The sequence below is a fragment of the Hippichthys cyanospilos genome, chromosome 10 (assembly GCF_059441005.1).
Source record: "Hippichthys cyanospilos isolate Australia breed blue-spotted pipefish chromosome 10, RoL_Hcya_1.0, whole genome shotgun sequence".
Classification (NCBI taxonomy): Eukaryota; Metazoa; Chordata; class Actinopteri; order Syngnathiformes; family Syngnathidae; genus Hippichthys; species Hippichthys cyanospilos.
This window is the reverse complement of record NC_142378.1, coordinates 11,411,670-11,430,432: the sequence shown is the minus strand read 5'-3', so window position 1 is coordinate 11,430,432 and position 18,763 is coordinate 11,411,670. Positions and strand designations below refer to the sequence as shown.

The window sequence follows — 18,763 nt, the reverse complement described above, 5'->3', positions numbered from 1 at the left end:
TTTGTGAAGCTGGAATTTTGACCGTTTCAATCATTTTGGGATTTAAAAAAAAATTAAACAATTAATCCATTAAAAATATTTATCCTTTTGATTTATTGAGTAATTGTTACACATCTAATTGCATGTTTGGTAAACACAAGCCTTGGGTGATTAGCCAACAAATTCAGCATTATATACATGCAAACTAAGTGATATTATTCTTCTAATTAATTACTGGAATGAAAAGTGCTCCCATGTCCTAATCTCGCAGCTATTCTTGGCCTTCAATTCCATAAAAAAAATATTTCCACCAACTCGCTGAAAAGACTTGTTTGCAAACGGTTAAGTCTCCTTTGAAGGACACCAAGAAATAAAACCGCCATCACAAACCCCGGCAAAATCCCACTCCAAAAATAGAGGATTTAAAAAAAAAAAAAAAAGCATGACAAACCATGGCAAAATCCCACTCCAAGAATAGAGGACAAAAAAAAACCCTTTTGACATGTAGCGGCTGTGACTTTTATGTCAAAATGATGACACTGATGCAGAAAGACTGTGCTGTTATGTACGCATGTGCATGTGTGCCCTCCTCTAATGATATGTGCTTGGTTCGCAATATGCTTGCATGTCTAGCTATGTATCCGTGTGTGACGTTGGGAAAGAAAGCTAGATTACACCTTAAATTCTCAATGGTCAATGGAAGCAAAAAATTCTGCCTTTTCCAGTCAATATTTGTAGCCCACCCTCATAAACGCCTGTGTATTAAATACTAAGTGAACAGATACATGAATGCAATAAATGACAACACTGAGGGGTTAACCTCATGGGGACATGTTTGAAGGGCAACTGGCAGCTTGTCTTTTCAAATATTAAAAAAAAAAAAAGTTGATAAACGACAAATCTCTTACATTCAAACACCTCTGCATTGATTGCTGCCGCATTTCTTTGGGTGATAATTTGCATTTTGATGAGCTACCCATAGACCCTCTTTAGCATGAGCACAGCCAATGTATTAATACAGGCTGACCCCTGCAGCTTCTATGTAAATGTTGTAGACTTCGCCCAGAAAGCGTAAAAAACGGATCTCCATATGATGCCTGTGTCCTCGGGCAGCAAGAGGGTGTAATCTCAGCTTCAAGGTGACACTAAAGGCTGCACATTATTTTGGCTTCCTCCTTCATTTAAGGGCAGCAAAATCTGCCCTACCAAAATGGCCAATAATGTCCACCTCTGTTTTTTGTTTGTTTTTTTTTGTTTGTTTGTTTTTTCGGCACAATTCCCTCCACAACACCACCCACTTTTAAAATTAGTGGAGTACTCTGGCGTTCTCTCTCGACTGCTTTTCACCTCGTTCACTGTAAGTCTTTTTGTCTTTCTCTCCACATTGGGGCTTGAAACAAGATCATGTGTCCAAATAGAAAAATAAATAATATGCTTGTTGTATTTTCCTCTGAATTCCAAATGGGCCGGCTGGGCTCCTGGGCTCTGTGAATGAGAGGCCTGTCCATACCAATGATTCTTTTTTTTTTTCCCTAACTCTGAACTGCTAACCAGGCAGTCTACCAAGTGTGTTCCTCTTTGGGAAGAGGTGGTGTTGCTTCACAGTTCAAATAGCTCCTCTAATGTTGCTTTTTTTCCGCTTCAAGCATTATGTATGTTGACCGCAGAGCAACACCGTGCATTTCAAGAGAGGGTAATCCATACGTGGATCTGTCTGCTTCCCCAAGTAGAGGGTTTTACTAATATGGGGCATATGTTAACTGCCATTTAAAAAATTGCGCTGTGTTGACGAGACTTTGCTTTAATACACTAACCCTAACCCTACATACACGTTAATACTGATCCCATCTGACAACAGGAAAGGATATGCTTTTAAATTGGTGATGGTTTATTTCTCCACTTTTCAGATGTACAGTATAGTATGTTCATGTTCGGGTAGCAAATGTTTAGAGACAGCCTCATTCACTCAGTAGCTCCCAGTCCATTTGACCTACCTGAGCCCCTGGGAGAGAAGCGCACGATCAGACACATTTCGATCAAGCCTGCCTGCAGAAAACAGACCAATTGTTCTATGTTACGGTTAGCATCAAAGACCAAATTAATAATAACTCTTACTGAGTTAAAAAAAATAGTTTTGATGTATGATAATATTATGCACAGGTACTGTCTACGGAACTGTGCGGACTTAGTTCTTGTTGTGGTTTTGTTCATTTTAATTTGTCACCCATCATTTGTCAGTTTGTCTGAAATAGTCCTGTATTTGGGTAGTGATGGCATGCTTGGAAGGGCTTGGCGTGACATTTTTCGATTGTCCTAGTTCTCGGGTGTTAGCCCAAGTGGATGGGGGCACACCTGTATGTCACTCTTGCCACACCCATGCATGTCTGTGTGATGAATGGGCTGCCCTTTCACCTTTGTTTTCAAGGCATTGTTATTGGTAAATTTGAATGCAGAGATATGTATAATGCCACTATATGGTGAACGTCTTAATCTAATTTCACCCAACTGAACTATTTTAAAACATTTGTGTGGACTAAGTAAATAAAAGTCTAAACTTTTGGCCATTTTTAAATATGCTTCAAATGTGCATTTCCTCAAAGGTCACATAAACGTCTTAATTGCAAAATACTGCCCATGATAGCAAATTTAGGAAACGAGATAAAAATGAGAATTTAGTAGAATAATGTGTTTGATCAGCCTTTTTTAAATTAAATAAATAAACTCATGTTAATGTCAAAAATCACATTCTGGCATGTTAAATATTGAAAGGCTATCCCAAATGACTGTACATTGATGCCAGCCTCCCTTTCGTAATGAAACAACCTAAAGATGAAATGCTCATCAGTGCAAAGTTGTTCACAATATCTGCACAGTGTTTTCTGAGATTAAAATCAGCCATCACTAACTCTGTAATTTAAAAGTATTCTTAAGTGGTTTTAATAGGCCATTCAATCCCCACCCTCATACCCAAAACAATTCCTACAACCTGAGAGTTCCATAGTAGCATTTGCACGCTTAGGTGCGATGCTTAAGACTGTCTTCGTGTAGTTAACTCTTGCTTTGAAGCCCCAGTGTGTGAGACCTTCAAACCCTCTTTAAACCATGGTCTGTCCTTTGCTTTGGTTTGGAATCACAGTCTCTTTTTTCTATCTCCTCACTTATGCCCTCCTCCTCCCTCCCTTTCTATAATAACCCTGGCCTAATCCTTATGCGTACTGTACAGTATGTCTGTATGTCCACCAGTCTACCTGCTTTTCAACGTCTGTCTCTGTGTGCCGTCTTGCTGCTCAAGTTTGTTTAGTTCCGCTTTGCTTTTTGTCCTGTCTTTTCTGTCTTGTCTCTGTCTCAGCTTTTTTTGTTTAGTTCATCATTTTTTACTCTTACATTTGTACAGAATTCCTTCACTCTGAATTTCTTGGCATCCCAACAAACGTGGACGTACAGTAACACATGTTAAAAATGAAGATCGTCAAATTTTGTAGACTCACATTAACATTAACTGTTGTCGGAGGTTTCGTTTTGATGTTAAGTCCGAAATTAGTTAGCTTTCTGTTTAGATCCTCTTAAAATATTAATTCAGGGATGTACCAAAAATGAACTCTCTCTGGCTAAGCAGAATGAGCTGCTGAACCACCTGGCATGTGCGAAGATAATCCTCCCATGTGTTCAAATATTTTAGGAATGGTACTTACTTGGACCTTTTATAGAGCAATATGCGAACATTAGTAAAGGCAATTATCTCACCTCAACACTTGTTGCTCCCAATGTGCTAGTTAACAACAGAGAAAACCATGCTTGGTATACACTCAATCGTCTTTTGTAAACAGCTACATGACTATTTTGTGTCTCTATCAAGTGTTTATTGGGATGCCTATCATGAACATAATTTATATTCTACAATTGCATTTTACGCCTCATACTTCTAATGACACGGAAATACAAATACTGTACCATCTGTGTGTACTATTTACTACATACACACCGTGATTTTTTTTTTTTATCATATGCATCAAGGCTCATCCTTCATTAACTTGTGTCTTCATTACTCCTTCTTGTTTCTGTTAGTTCTCAGTCTGCCCTTCATCAACATTTCCTCTCTCTCAACTTTTTTCCCTCCTCTGGATTTCTACTCCCTGTGGATCCAGTTTTGTTTCTTGACTCCAACACTGTGATAGTAGAATCTCTTGCCACAACAACTCTAGTTGTTTAATACGTACTTGTAGGCACACACCTTGTTACTTCTATTGTTGTTTTGTGTTAACTGGGACTGCGATGTGACAATGTGCCAACATCACATTCTGTCACATTTGCTGATTAAAAAAAAAAAAAAAAGTTTACATACTATTGAAGTGGGTTACTCCCCCCTTACCCTTCTCCAAACCTCCCCACTCTCCTCTTCCTCTGTTAACTCTTTGCTCCTCTGTTTCCCTTTCGTTCTATCCACCTCTCTAATGCTTTATCCTCTATCTCGTATCTATTCCTTGCTCTCCAATCGTCTTTTGTCTGGGCATGCTAGCGACCCTTCAGTTATATTCCTCTATGCATTTTATCTCAATTTTTATATCTGATTTTCTTATCATTTATCCTTAGTTTACCTCAATCTATTTATGCATGCTGTCTGTGAAACTGATAGCTGCATCTATCAATGGAACCGTGTCAGATCTTAATAAGGCTTTGTCCAGTGGATCTACCCTAAACCACAAAAATCTGATTAAAGTTTCTCATCTTTAAGGTTTCTAGGTAGATGTGGGAGATGAGTGACAATCAGTGTTAGAATATGTTTAGCTGCCCGGTCCCCAGTAACCCTACACTTCCTGTTCTATGGGTGAAGCCTCTAATGGCTGACTCCCTCTGAGGCAGAGTGCCTGAGTGGACAGGAAGTACAAGGTTGCCATCTCGGCCTTTTTGATAGTACTATCACAAGGCCTATTTCTTCTCACTTTTATAGGCAGTAATCATGTTACGCTGTAGTTGGTTCTGAACAGTATTCAGCTCCAAAGATGAGAAACTCGTAATAGATTTTTGTGTCTATAATTGTGCTGTGATGGGTCAAATATTGGTCAATGGAACCTTGTTGCTATGAATCGTTGCTTTCTTGTTAATCTATATTGTTGTTGAAGCAATTCTGTTAGTTTAGTTCCTTCTCCTTATTTGTATATTTTTAAGTTTTTGAAAAGTCTTTTTGTTTTGTGTTTCGTTTCCATTACAATGTTAAACTTTTTTGTGTTAAATACCTCTACGGGAAGGGTCCATTTTCATCTATCTATGTTGTTACTTCTCTTTCTGCTTTGACTCTCTTTGCCCTCTTTGTCATCCTCTCCCTTCTTCATGCCTTCTCCCAGTCCGGCGGGTGCCTCCTCGCTTCTCCATTCCACCAACGAGTCAAGAAATTATGCCTGGTGGGAGTGTGAACATAACATGTGTGGCGGTGGGGTCTCCCATGCCTTACGTCAAGTGGATGTTAAATTCTGAGGACTTGACGCCAGAGGATGAGATGCCTGTGGGTAGGAATGTTCTTGAACTGAGCAGCGTCCGTGAATCGGCCAACTACACCTGTGTGGCCATGAGCAGCCTTGGCATCATTGAAGCTGTGGCGCAGATCACTGTCAAATGTAAGCGATAACGCTGACAGAGAATGGAACATCAGCTCTTCATGAATAATGTATAGAGATGCAGTATGTGCTTTTATTGAAGGATTTTTTTTTTTAATTCCCCTTCTGGTATCTTAATAATAACACACTCTTCTTGCAGTTTTTTTTTTCATTAATCACTAACAGCCTTTTGTCCTGTCACCATAACAGCTCTTCCGAAGCCTCCAGGTACTCCTGTGGTTACTGAAACCACTGCCACTAGTGTGACTATCACCTGGGACTCCGGCAACCCTGATCCAGTAACCTACTATATTATCCAGTATCGTGCTAAATCCCCAGAAAGCAAGTATGAGACAGTGGATGACATTACCACCACACGTTATAGCATTGGTGGACTCTACCCAAACACGGAGTATGAAATTCGTGTCTCGGCCGTCAACACAATTGGCCAGGGTCCTCCCAGTGAGCCCGTGGAAACCAGAACTGGTGAACAAGCCCCTGCCAGTCCACCTCGTAACATTCAAGCCCAGATTATATCGCAAAACACCATGATGGTACGCTGGGAAGACCCAGAGGAACCAAATGGACAGATTAAGGGCTATCGAGTTTACTACACCATGGATGACTCCCAGCCGATGAGCCTCTGGCAGATTCATAATGTCCAGGACAGCATTATCACCACGATTCAGAGCCTGGTTCCTCAAGAGACCTATACCATCAAAGTCCTAGCCTTTACCTCAGTAGGCGACGGACCCTTCTCAGAACCAATCCATGTTAAAGTGCTGCAAGGAGGTAAGATATTAAGGTTTACATTTTACGAGCTGATTACCGTGGTAGGAAAATGTTGTTGTTGTTTGTGGTGCTGTTGTTTGTAATTTACCTATCCAATGTTTGGTAAATTCCGGTTCACAATAATAGAAGGAAACAAGTATAACATACAGTACATATATACAGGCTTGGAGTGAGTATTCTGGACTTTCTGTCAAATTCCCAACGGGCCAGGCTGCAATATAGGCTGTTCATGTCTCTATCCTAGTCCATCCATTAGTTTCCTCCATTACGCATAAGTTCCTTCTGGCCCGCATGTCCATTTTAAAATCAGCAAGTATAATACATATATGACACTTGAATCTGACTATCACTTTGTCGTGCAAATATGTGAACGATGCCTCAGGCAGGCCATTACATTATTTATAGAATTGACTGCCTACATTTATTACTAAGGTTAGTCATAGTTTAAGACACATTATAATTCTATTACTCTCTGTCTGTACAAAGTAAATTAAAGATGTGTAACGATCACAAATGTACTTGTAACGGCAATTAAGCATCACGGGGAAGCCTACTCTAATTACTATTGTCTTGTGGTCATCCATTTTTTATTTATTTATTTATTTTTTGATACAGTAATAAATGTAAACTTGTATAGCTTCATTAAAATGTGATCAACAGTGGGCTGGTCTGAGCCCTAAAACTCAATGACTGAAAATGCATCCCAAAACATCCATCCAAATCTTTGTTTCAGTTCCTGGCCAGCCATCTAAATTTCAAGTTGGGAGTGTATCGGACACCAGCATTGAACTGACCTGGGAACCAGCTTTTGACAAAGAAGGAATTATAAGTTATGAGCTTCGCTACACGGAGGGGAGTTTTGGCTCTCAGGTAAGTACTTCTGTGATGCAGGCATCACGCAGAGGTGGGCGTGTCACTAAAGTCTGCTCATTTGCCTGTCGTCAGTGGCATTTGTCCGTCATTATTTTAAACAGAAGCAAACTGTAATAGTCTGTCTGTCCTCTTTATTTTAACCGTGCTTTCATTGTTGCTGAATTACATTTCGTCCGCACCACTTAATAACCAACAGATCTTAGTATTATTATTATTGTTCTACTATTACTCCCTACATTACACACATTCACAGCACGACCAGTGTACCCACTCCAGTAAAGAACCATGGTAAATACCTTGAAAACTAAAAAAAAGTTAATCTGTAGTATTTACAATCAATATTTACTATCATCTCTCGGTCTCACTCAAAGAATAGACAAAACAGACCTTGTAGCCCATCCATCCGTTTATTTTCTATAGCCGCTTCACTTCAGAAGGGTCGCAGGTTTGCTGGTGCCTTTTCCAGGTTTGCTGGTACCTTTGGCAGTAGGCAGGGAACACCTGAACTGTTTGCCAGTTAGTTGCAGGGCACACAGACAAACAACCATTCACGCAATACCCAATCAAACCTCAGGACAATTTCGTATGTCCAATACACCTGCCATAAATGTTTTTTTTTTTTTTTAATTTGGAGAGTGGGAGGAAGCCAAAGTGCCCAGAGAGAACCCACGCAGGCCTGGGGAGAACATGCAAACTCCACACAGGCGGATTTGAATTTTTCACTAGCTATTCTTGAAAAAGTCATTTCATCAGAAGACATAACTGTAAACGTTTACATGCAAATAGCTCCATATACATAGAACACTGCTCAAAGATTGTGGATTTGTGTTGTCATGGCAACTTGTCAACGGTAATATGAACGGCAGCGCATCTGCAAAGCTGTGATTGACATCAATTTAATCCCACTTGAAACATAACGCATCAAGTGGACATTTGTGGTAATAGTAATAATTCTAACGCACAGACAATGCATTTGTGCCTCTGCGCTGGTTCCATCTCCAATCACAAGCGGATAACAGAGCAGAGATCCAATTGAAAACTACGCCACTTACTCTCACAGACTCTTGCAGCCCCAGCAAACAAACATGCGATACAAAGGTGCGATTCTCCATCTATGGTCAGCAGGAATGGTCACGCCAGTAATGACACAATGCCCACCTCTGGAATTTAAATTGTACTTATTCCATCTTTGATAATCATAGCAACGATAATAATGGATAGAAATTTGTTTTTCAATTCTCATAGACTAAAAAAACATTTGGGCCAACATCTTCATATGTTGTGGAAGGTCTCCGCCCAAACACGGAGTATCACTTCTCCCTGGCAGCTGTCTCTAACAAAGGCATTGGAGCCTTCACCAATGACATGTCACAGAAGACCTTGCAAGCCAGTATGTAGCTTTTTCTCAGTCTTTTTTGCCATATTTTGCCTTCTTAACCAAAGATTTGTTTTTTTGCAAGAAACCACCACTCGGCATTGTAAATATTCCTTTCTCTGGTGATGAATTCTGCATCAACTTTGAAGAGTTTTCATTTTTGACATAACAGGATTCAAAGCTGTTTTTTATGAACTTGTTTTTGAGTTTGACTTTTTTCTCTGTTTATTTTCTTACATACAATTAGATGTACGTTAGAAGTTGATACATTTGGTTGAAATTTGACTTTAGACTGCCTTGCAACTTTTCCAGTCTGAATTATCTTACTGGATAACATGGCTGTGGTTCCAGATGTATAATAGTCTGCTACACACTTAATCAATATGTGTACTTACCTATTCCAGTTGTGTTACTAGTTTCCTCTTTTGTTTCTTTGCTTTTTTTTTTTTTTTTATGAGCAAGTGCACTTCGATTCACATCATGAAGACACAAAAAATGTAAACTCTGCTCTGAATCCACCAAGGTTCTCTTATGAACTAGGTCACATCTGGGAATGATATCTGAGAGTGGTCATCAAAAACAACTGTCCTCCAAATGTATGAATGCTGAATTTGTGTTTATTCATAATAGAAGAAAATACTATAGCACTAAGAACAGACGCTAGGTTCAGGACAATTGTGAACATAGCCAATTGATTTCTAGTGATCTGTAACCTGACCAGTAGATTATAAAACATGTTTTTTTAAATAGGCTTTTATTTCTAGTTTGCTTTGCTTGAATTCATTTTTTCCTGGTCCTTGTTTGTTTGTTTGTTTTTTTAATATAATCCACTTTAAAATGGTAATATGAATACAGTACTTTGAATATCAACCTAAGGACAAAATATCCTGACACCTTGGTTATGTCATGTTAAAAGGTATCTACTGTTGATATTCTTTGACATTTTCAAGATAGACAGACAGACAGACACTCCACAAAACAAAATAGCTACAAATGCCCACTTCCCACTGAAAATGATGCCCCGATGTCTTTCTAACGCTATTTCTGTTACTAAGATTACTGGTACATAGGAGAGCCATGGTGAAAGAGCAGACATCCTTTAACACATTTTCTGTTTCTACCAGTGCAACTTGTTGGCTGCCCCTCACTCCAAAATCTGGGCACCGGGACTTTGAAGCAACCACTCCACTATTCTTTTTGCGTTTGTTTAATTTCTGAGCAGCAGAGCTACACAGACAGTGCAGCTTCACTGTGGAGAGTGGCAGTTGCATGCAACACTCACTCCTACCCCCGGGGGTGCTATTATGAATCAATCATTGCATTGTTGATCGGTCCAGGCATGGAAATACACTTTCTTCTTCCAGCTCCATCCGTCACTTGATGTCTCTTGGGTGTCTTTTGTCCATCGTCACCTGTCACTGTGTTTGCTATTTCCCCAGCTGCGTTATTTTATTTCTTGAAAGATAAAAAGCAACCACATTGGACTGGATATACACTTCATCCTACATCAGCATATTCAGAATCCCACGCCTACCTCCCCTGCTCCTTTCTTTCTTTGCCACTTGTTCCACCGTGCAAAGGAACATAAGCTCTCCTTGGAATGGCCTTGCTCACACTGTGTCCCCTCCCTCGTATTTTGGGTTTTTTAAAAGTTTTGTTAGCCATTTCAGTTACTTTGCGTTACTTTGTGAGTTATGAAAATGGATATTAGTTTGACTTTGTGTCAAACTGTAGCCTGCTGCTTTTTGTTTTGTTTTGCTTTTTAGTTAAGACTACCACAGCCAGCTGCAAGTATAGTGCCAAATACAAGCTGAAAGTTTACCATACAAAGGTCCAAACCAGGATTTTAGAAAAGGGGCTTTCCTCTCTACATTATTGGAGATCGAAAGGATAACTGTCATGTTCATAGGAGTGTCGGTCCATATTTGAAGTGTTTCTTTTCTACTCTCCTAGATTTGCATAACATTTCCGTGCTCATTTCTCCTAGTTCTCCTCTCTACATTTTCTATCCATTCTACTTATACGGTGCTGCCTTTTGCCCGTGAACTCTCTCAGGAAATATTGTTTAAGGGGCGAATGTGGGAGTCAACACTCTGCTCTCAAGGGATTCACGTTGGGATCATACTGTGTAGGTCAGAGCAATCACAGTCTAAGACAGAAACATATAAGTGCCAACATATTAAATCTTTTGGATGCCAGAAGGTAAGTGAATTTGTGGTGGTAGGAATTCAGTCTGCCGTTCTCAAAAAACCTCCCAGGGATGACTGGTGGTTAATTTGCTTTTAACACCTCACAGTAAGTTTCCCATTTTAGCAGTACCTCACTGGTATGTTAAATCGTATTATGCTGACATCACTGCTAATTGGCTTCCCATTAACATCGGAACATCTTCGCATCCAATCTCAAAAGAGGAAACGCAGTGATGCCATCTACATTTTTCATGCTTAAACTAGTGATGTTGAATGCAACGCTGAAAAAAAAAGGTGTTGTACTCCTAAGACAGACTGAAATTCTTCACCTCTAATAAAAAAGACAGACTCGTCAAAATTCATTGTCCAATATATGTTATATGAATACAAAATAGCTGCATATTTTTAATGTTCATGCTCAGTGCAAGCGGCATCACCCAAGGCTGTTATCATGGGGGCCACTTTGTCGAGTGTATGCAGTTCTAAATTATGTTGTTAATTTCCTTTTAACATTTCAATGCAATTAGTATCTTTTGGTCCATTGTTGTTGTCAATCAAAGTGAATAAAATAGATCTGCCGTTATTGACAATAGTGTCCCTCATTCAGAAGCAGCAGGAACTCTTGGGTTAAGGTGTCATAGTAAGGCTAAATCCTAAGCCTATTTATTGTGAGACTGTTCAGACGAGGCTGGATTGGGTCCACAATTTGAGAAGCGGGCAGGCTCCCAGCATCCCTCGTGCTCATACCCACTTTTAAGACATGGTAATAGGGCATGAGTTGGATCCTGGGAGAAGGTGTTAGAGGACTGCAGGGCCACAAAGTCAAAGATAGGAATCCCATTTCATAGCTTCAGAATTAATTTCATGCTTTGCTACGAGCTCTGACCAATCTCCTTGGATTGTTAGGCTTTATACGTTTAGATTATACCTCGGAACTGCCAGTAGCCAGTCGAGCTGTCTCTCAAATTAAAGCAGTGGGTTCTAAATCCTCTGTATTTAGCCAAACAAGCCGTTTAGCCTTTCCACTTACTGTAATTATGCGAGCTTTTTAAATGTATTGGAGCATTTGTTTTAAATGCAGCATGGACATTTGGAATCAAGGAAGATTAATTTTATAATGATCCACAAATGTGACCATCCTTCTCATTGACGCCGTTGATGAGAAGACATTTGTAATGCAGGCTGTGGGATGTGCTTTTTCACCGATTGCAAATGTTTTTGGTTATTTGTGGTGCATCCAATACTGGCCTGGCTAACTGAAGTGTTAAACTGGAAATACACAATGCAAATTAAGCCAGTTTCAGGCCTGGTTCAGAGAGGGCCAATTCAATTTTGGATCAGCCTGACAGGCTGGAGGTGGTTGAGGAATAGGGATCTGATTGGCAGCTCCCAAACGGTAATATGAAGATTGCATGAATCACTTATGGAATTCAATTTGACCAAATTCCAAGTTCAGAATAGATTTTCTGAATGCCATTTATTTAGCATCCTGAATTCACAGACAGTTGCGACTTGTTTGATAGTCATCGTTAATTTGAAAACTAGAAAAATACATACAGTTCTAAGATGGAAGAGCTGCTACAAAATCATTCAGTGAGTATTGTCTCCTAAATTGTCTGTATTGCGTGACCAATACACAAAGTGTTCAAACTGCACAATTCTAATAATGTACAACACATTCTCGAGTTCAGCTACTTTGATTTGATTTGGTCATTTGTGTCAATTTCAAATAGAAAAATTGGAATGCAGACATTGCAAGATATTTTATTTGACATAGAACTTGCTGAGAAATTTCAAAGGACCTTCAAGCGTAGCATAGTTGGAGGTTCTTGTATAATTCTAGAATCCATAATCTGATCTTGTTGGTCTTGTTCACGGGTAATGCACTTTATTAAAGCTCTGCCACAGCTAGTCTTAAACCATCATCTGCCTGGAGGAGGTCTGTCCCCAGCGATAGCCTGTGCTCTGTCACTTTCACAGGCCCTTTACTACATCACAAAGACTGAAGACTGAGCAATCATTGTTGACGTGGAGAGTTTTGCAAATACAACAAAAGTGGCTGAAATAAGCTGAAAGGCTCCAAATCCCGTAAAACCGAAAGGAAATAAGCCCATTGGACACAGAAAAAGGATTGCGAGGTCTTGACCTATTTGTTGTCTACCTCGAGGCTCTCTCTGATTGGCAAAAACCTCTGGTGGTTTCATGAATTTGTTATAGGTTGTTTGCAAAACTAGTAGGTAGTAGAAATAGCTTGCAAAAACTGACAGTGAGGGCGTGTACAGTATCTTGAAACCTGAATGACAAAATACTGTACCATTTACACTGCAACTCGTACAAGGCTTTTTTCTCCTTTGCTTGTGTCATCTTAGCTAACCTTACAACCCACCAAGTTTTGTAAGCACATGATATGAAATGGGATTCATTTAAACAAAGCGCATGAGCGTTTGTGTTGTGCGCCCTCCAATTCCCATAGAAGCCTACAGCCTCCCCTCTCACAGTCTTGTGGATCCTCCTGCCCAAACAGACATTTAAGTGGCCCTGGCTAAAGCAAAGTGATGAAATCATGAAACTCTACAGTGAGTCCAAAGTATAGTCTATGTCCTCAAAGTCAAAATTGAAGGGGCTAAACATGAATCAAAAGATTTGGATGTTTGTCCCTCTAACTGTATTGACTAAAGAGAAGCACTTGCTTTAGCCCAGGGCTAATGGTAAGAAAGTCTTTCAAATGTAGAGTTTATGGGAGCCAGGTACGTATAATGCAGACCATTTTTGTGATTATTTATTTATTCATTTATTTCTTTATTGTCTGATTGTGAAGAGTATTCTGTTTATCCCATGTTTTTTTTATTATGAATTCTTATTTTGACATAACTGTTATGTTTCTTTTGAGTGACATGGATTGCATTGAAATTAATTTCCCACTATTCCTCTTATGTTCATATTTATTCCATTCGAGTTTTTGTGAGCAGAATGACCAGTTCTGCTTGTATTTATCTCATGTGTTGGCAGTTGTGCTATTTTTACATTGAGTGTAATAATGAACTATGCTTCATACAGTAAAAGAAGTGGCAAATTGCTACACAAAGCATTAGGGCAGCACATAGAAAATGCCCTTACGTTCATATAATTCCAAAATTTTCAAATATTTTTTCCCTTCAAGGCATGTTGCGTGACCAATCACAAGATTTTTTATTAATTCTTGCTACCGATTATGGACCGATGTTTCCATTACTGACAACAATCACACCTGACAATGGGTTGACAGTAGACAGTAGACTAGAATTTGGACCAGCTAATAGAAGGTCTAAGGTGTAGTTAGTGTAACAGGATTTTGATGAATTTGATTAAGGCATGTTGCCCACTCCACAGTGGATACATATATATATATATATATATATATATATATATATATATATATATATATATATATATATATATATATATATATATATATATATATATAAAATGCAATAATTATACATTTAAATGGTACTTCTAGCATCTTGATTCATTATTACACCAAACGTTCTTGTCATTGCCCGTTTTTGTTCATGTTTGCTTGATTTGATTGTTTTTTTTTTTTTTATCCAAACTTAACATCCTTGTTTGTTCCTTCAATTCTGTTAGTTTAAATTATTCATATTGTTTTATGAACCTAATTTCAAATTTTCCTTTTATCATTTTCTTTATCTCTCCCATCTTTTGTATTTTTCGTTTTTCACCCCACCCTTCCTTTTGACCCATCCTGCTGGTCCTCTACCCCTTCTTTCTTTCCCCTTTGCCCTCTCTCTGTCCTGTCCGCCTCACCAGAGCCCTCAGCCCCCCCTCAAGATATTAAGTGCAGCAGCACCAGCTCCACCACATTGCTGGTAAGTTGGCACCCCCCGCCAATGAAGAGTCAGAATGGTCTCCTGGCGGGGTATAGGGTGCACTACCAGATGGTGGAACAGTCAGAGGTCATCGACGATGTGGAGTCAATAGAGGAGTCCACCGTGCCTGCTACCGAAAAGCAGGTGCTACTGCAGCGGTTGGAAAAATGGACCAAGTATCGCATCACTGTGTCTGCTTTCACGGTTGTTGGGCCGGGCCCTGAAAGCGAGCCGTTAATCTGCCGGACCGATGAAGACGGTACATAAATGTCTGCCTCGTAGTACACATGCATTTGTTTTGTTTGTTTGCTTTTGCTGAGCATTCACAGAAATGTTGATAGTGAATAGGAAAAGAAATGACGAATTGGATAACATATTACCATTGCTTCAGTGCGAAGTGATCTAATTACATTACACATTCGCACATTTTTTAGATGGCTTACCCTCACTAGCAAAAGGGTCGCAGTTGTGCAGGGGTCTATCCAGCTGACACATGCAAAATCACATTCATACCTCAAGACATTTTAGAATGAAGCTAACATGAATATTTGGGGAATTTATTCACGTGATCTATTTGCAATGAGTATGTTGCTTTTAAAATATTGAAACTAATTTACTGTATAATAGTTCTACCAAACGTGCCTGTATCCGTATCCGTCTTTTTTTTTTTTAAAACAGAATCACATTGCACTGCTAAGCCATATCTGTCTACATACAGTGCATGATTGGAATAGTAAGCAATAAAATGTAAATGTAGTGAAAAATACTTTTCTCATTCACAATTTTTACTCCCATGAACTCTTGATATTGAGTGATGTGACTTAAAGTAAATACGGTTTGCAAATCGCATGTTATGCTCAATTGTATTGGCAAACATCTTTAATCCTTTGGTAAACAACATAAGCGAGTTGCACCCTGGCTGATTTAGTTGCCTTTTCAGCAAATTAGTTTCATTATTCAATATGCAAGAAATTCCTTGGTTAGGTTTTGTTTGCAATAGAATACATGATATGTCAAGTCATGTTACAGTATTTTGTGCATGGATGAGATTAGGATATATTTAAGGTAAATCTATTTTCTACTTTTTTTTTTTTTTTCAATTACGATTTCACTGTCAAGGAATAAAACAACCTGCATGTATTGTAAAAGATAGCTGCAATATACTAGTTTGGCATTCTTGAGTCCTTGAGAAATATTGATTTATTTTCTTTCTAATCAAAACAATAATAATAATAATAAAATAATAAAATTATATTTATGGGGTTATAACGTACAGAATAGTATACGATGTAAACAGCAATACATCAACTGTAGCTCAGATTTTGGAGTCAATGTCATGGTCTTTGTGAGCTATGGGCATAAAACTGTGCTTGTCATTATAGAGACTTATCATGATATAAAGTGGATGAAAGCAGTCAGAAGAAAGCATAGAAAGCAGAGAATATACTACTAAATGAAAGTTAGGTTAGGACACACTTAATCAGGCCTGAACCTAGAGGGGGCCTAAAATACGATATGCTAAATATTGCTACCCATAAACTCTACACTAACTTCAATGCATAGCACCTTATTCATGTACAGCATGTAGTGTGGTCAGTGGTGTAGTGTTTTTTTAGTTACAGTTCCTTTTTTGTGGTCATTTTATACACATGTAAAGTAGTTACCCTTTACTCAGGCTTCATCGTTCACTCAGACTTCCAAGTTCCAAGTTGCTTTTTTTTTATTTGCATTAAATACAAACGTTGGAAATGTTCATAACAAAATTTATTGGCTCAACTTGATCTCTTGAGTGATTTTTGGTAACTTGCCTTCAAAATAAAAACATTAAGATAATGATCTCCAGTGATCTCCAGCCATCATATATTATGTGTGCAATAACGAAATAAATTGGACTTGTGTTGTGCATTAGAAGAGGTATGCCTATCAAAATATTACTTTCTGCACATTATAATAATCTCCTGTGAAGGAGAAGTTGAAGTTAATGTGTATGTTAATGTGTGTGTATGTTACAAATTAAGCTAATATGTGGTGTGCAAATGTAATGAGTGAAACAAGTAAATTGTCAGTTGGAACCTAAATGGCAGAAGCTGCAGTTCAACTATACAACCCAAAATGAATAAATGCCTCGATGTGAGCCTGTCGCAGCACATGAGAATCATAGACAGATGGCTGGCATTGGCAGCTCCAAAATCCCTTCCACTTCTATTACCACAGCATTTTGAGCCTTCTGTACACCACTGATATAGCTGAAACTTTAGACACGCTTATATTGGTTTCAAATACAAGCATTAGTAAGTAGAGAGGATAAGGACCGCAACGTATGCAAAAAATAAAAACAACTCATTGTCAATGTTATTGTAAATACATTTCTTTTTATATTAACAATCGTCATAATAACAACGTCAACAATGATAACAATAATAAACAGGAACAACAATCATATTTGTTCAAACAAGAATAATTCCTTAAAAAAAAAAATCAGTAAAGCCTCTGTTTTCTACGCGACATATTTATACATAGCCTACTGTATACACAGAATATTTCACATGCAGAACTTCAAAGACTATTGCATCTTTATTCAATACACTTCTCCGTGTTTCAATATTACTTTTTGTTTTATTTACAGCAGCTTTCCTTACACTTTGTATGTTAAATGTTTCCTGTAGTTCCTGGCAGCCCTCCAAGGCGAGTGGAGGTAGAAGTCATAAACTCCACGGCACTTAAGGTGATGTGGCGTTCTCTGATGCCAGGAAAGCAGCACGGTCAGATCCGTGGCTATCAGGTCCATTATGTTCGTGTGGAGAATGGAGAGTCCAGGGGCTTGCCCCTCATCAAGGATGTCATGCTGGCTGATGCCCAGGTAGGACCATCTAAATCTCACAAGTGGCTCTGCACTGCAAATTCTTTCATGAGGTGCGTCTTTGAAACTGTTTTCCAATCATGGTCCAACCAACAAACTTCCACTGACTCAATAGCAGCGACAAGTAACAGTCATTTTTCACACACTACAAACTGTGTATCTAGGTCAGCAAAACAACCGTGCAAATATTGCTGGAGTTGGGGAAATCATCTGGGTGCTCTTCCCACTTGGATATCATTTTGTATTACTGCAATATTCTGAGCTCCCTCCTCCCGTAACTAAAACTGTAATCAAGAGGTTTGCTCATCTTTCCCTGCAACATTTCCTTCATGGCTTTCATTAGGAATAGCTGGACACTTTGTTCATGGCCATATCTGCGGAAAAATGATTGTGAACTTCAATCAAATGCAAGGACAGAAAGACAGTGATGAATGTTGTAGTCCAGCATGGAAAAGACTGAAATTGACATGGAAAGAATTCACAGCTGCATTTTTAAAATTATTTTTTACAAAACATGTCAACAGAATTCAAGCCTTTCATAGCAATCAGCCCAATGAAGATAAAATGTCATCACTTCCTCAATGTTCAGGTAACAAACAAAGTCTCACCTGTGTTCTGGGTTTGGTCATGTGACGTTCGCAAGCTGAGCTGTGATTTGGTGTTACCTGAACCCTGAGTGGTATGATTTTCAGTCAACAACAAGTGGTAACATTTCTCTTAAAGTATTAATTGTTAGTGAAAATTAATTGAGTTTTCAAGTTGATTACAGATGAAATATTAGCCGTTTTGTGCAAATAATAGCTAAACACTTTTAGTATCCTCTTAGGTTTTCACATAAATTTCAGAAAACCAACATAAAAAAAATTGTACAATTTTGTCGCAATTACCTCGTCATGAAAAATTAAAGCCTCTCATGGTGATTCTGGATTGTTCTTTGTTGATGATTTAGCACGAGAAAAAACATTGTTAAACATCGTCACGCCCTGCAGGCAGACCTTTTCCCAGCTTTTTTTTCTTGTGGTATCACAAAAACAGTGACCTACTTCTGAGTTCAGCCTTCTGCATCCAAATCTTGAATGCCCCCATCTCTCACAATCCTTATTTCTTCCCTTTCTGCTCTTTCTCCTTTAAAAAAAAAAACACACTGTTGCAATCTCTCCCATACTCTCCTCTTTGGCGGGGGTTGTTAGTGGGAAACGGACGATACAGCTGAATATGTGAGTATTAAGTTCCAC

The 18,763-nt window shown here is 38.7% G+C and overlaps 1 protein-coding gene across 7 annotated transcripts in view; it reads left to right on the top strand.

Annotated features, from left to right (window-relative positions):
- ptprsa (protein tyrosine phosphatase receptor type Sa) overlaps nucleotides 1–18,763 on the top strand; it is a 216,680-nt gene that overhangs the window by 146,384 nt on the left and 51,533 nt on the right. For 4 of the 7 annotated variants that reach the window (XM_088426524.1, XM_088426525.1, XM_088426521.1 and 1 more), the window contains 7 exons: nucleotides 5,322–5,591; nucleotides 5,781–6,362; nucleotides 7,096–7,232; nucleotides 8,481–8,625; nucleotides 14,610–14,927; nucleotides 17,335–17,528; nucleotides 18,719–18,745. In XM_088426524.1, coding sequence (XP_088282650.1) covers nucleotides 5,322–5,591; nucleotides 5,781–6,362; nucleotides 7,096–7,232; nucleotides 8,481–8,625; nucleotides 14,610–14,927; nucleotides 17,335–17,528; nucleotides 18,719–18,745 — 1,673 coding nt within the window. The remainder of the gene's footprint in view (nucleotides 1–5,321; nucleotides 5,592–5,780; nucleotides 6,363–7,095; nucleotides 7,233–8,480; nucleotides 8,626–14,609; nucleotides 14,928–17,334; nucleotides 17,529–18,718; nucleotides 18,746–18,763) is intronic. The other 3 variants (XM_088426526.1, XM_088426523.1, XM_088426528.1) reach the window with 2 other exon arrangements.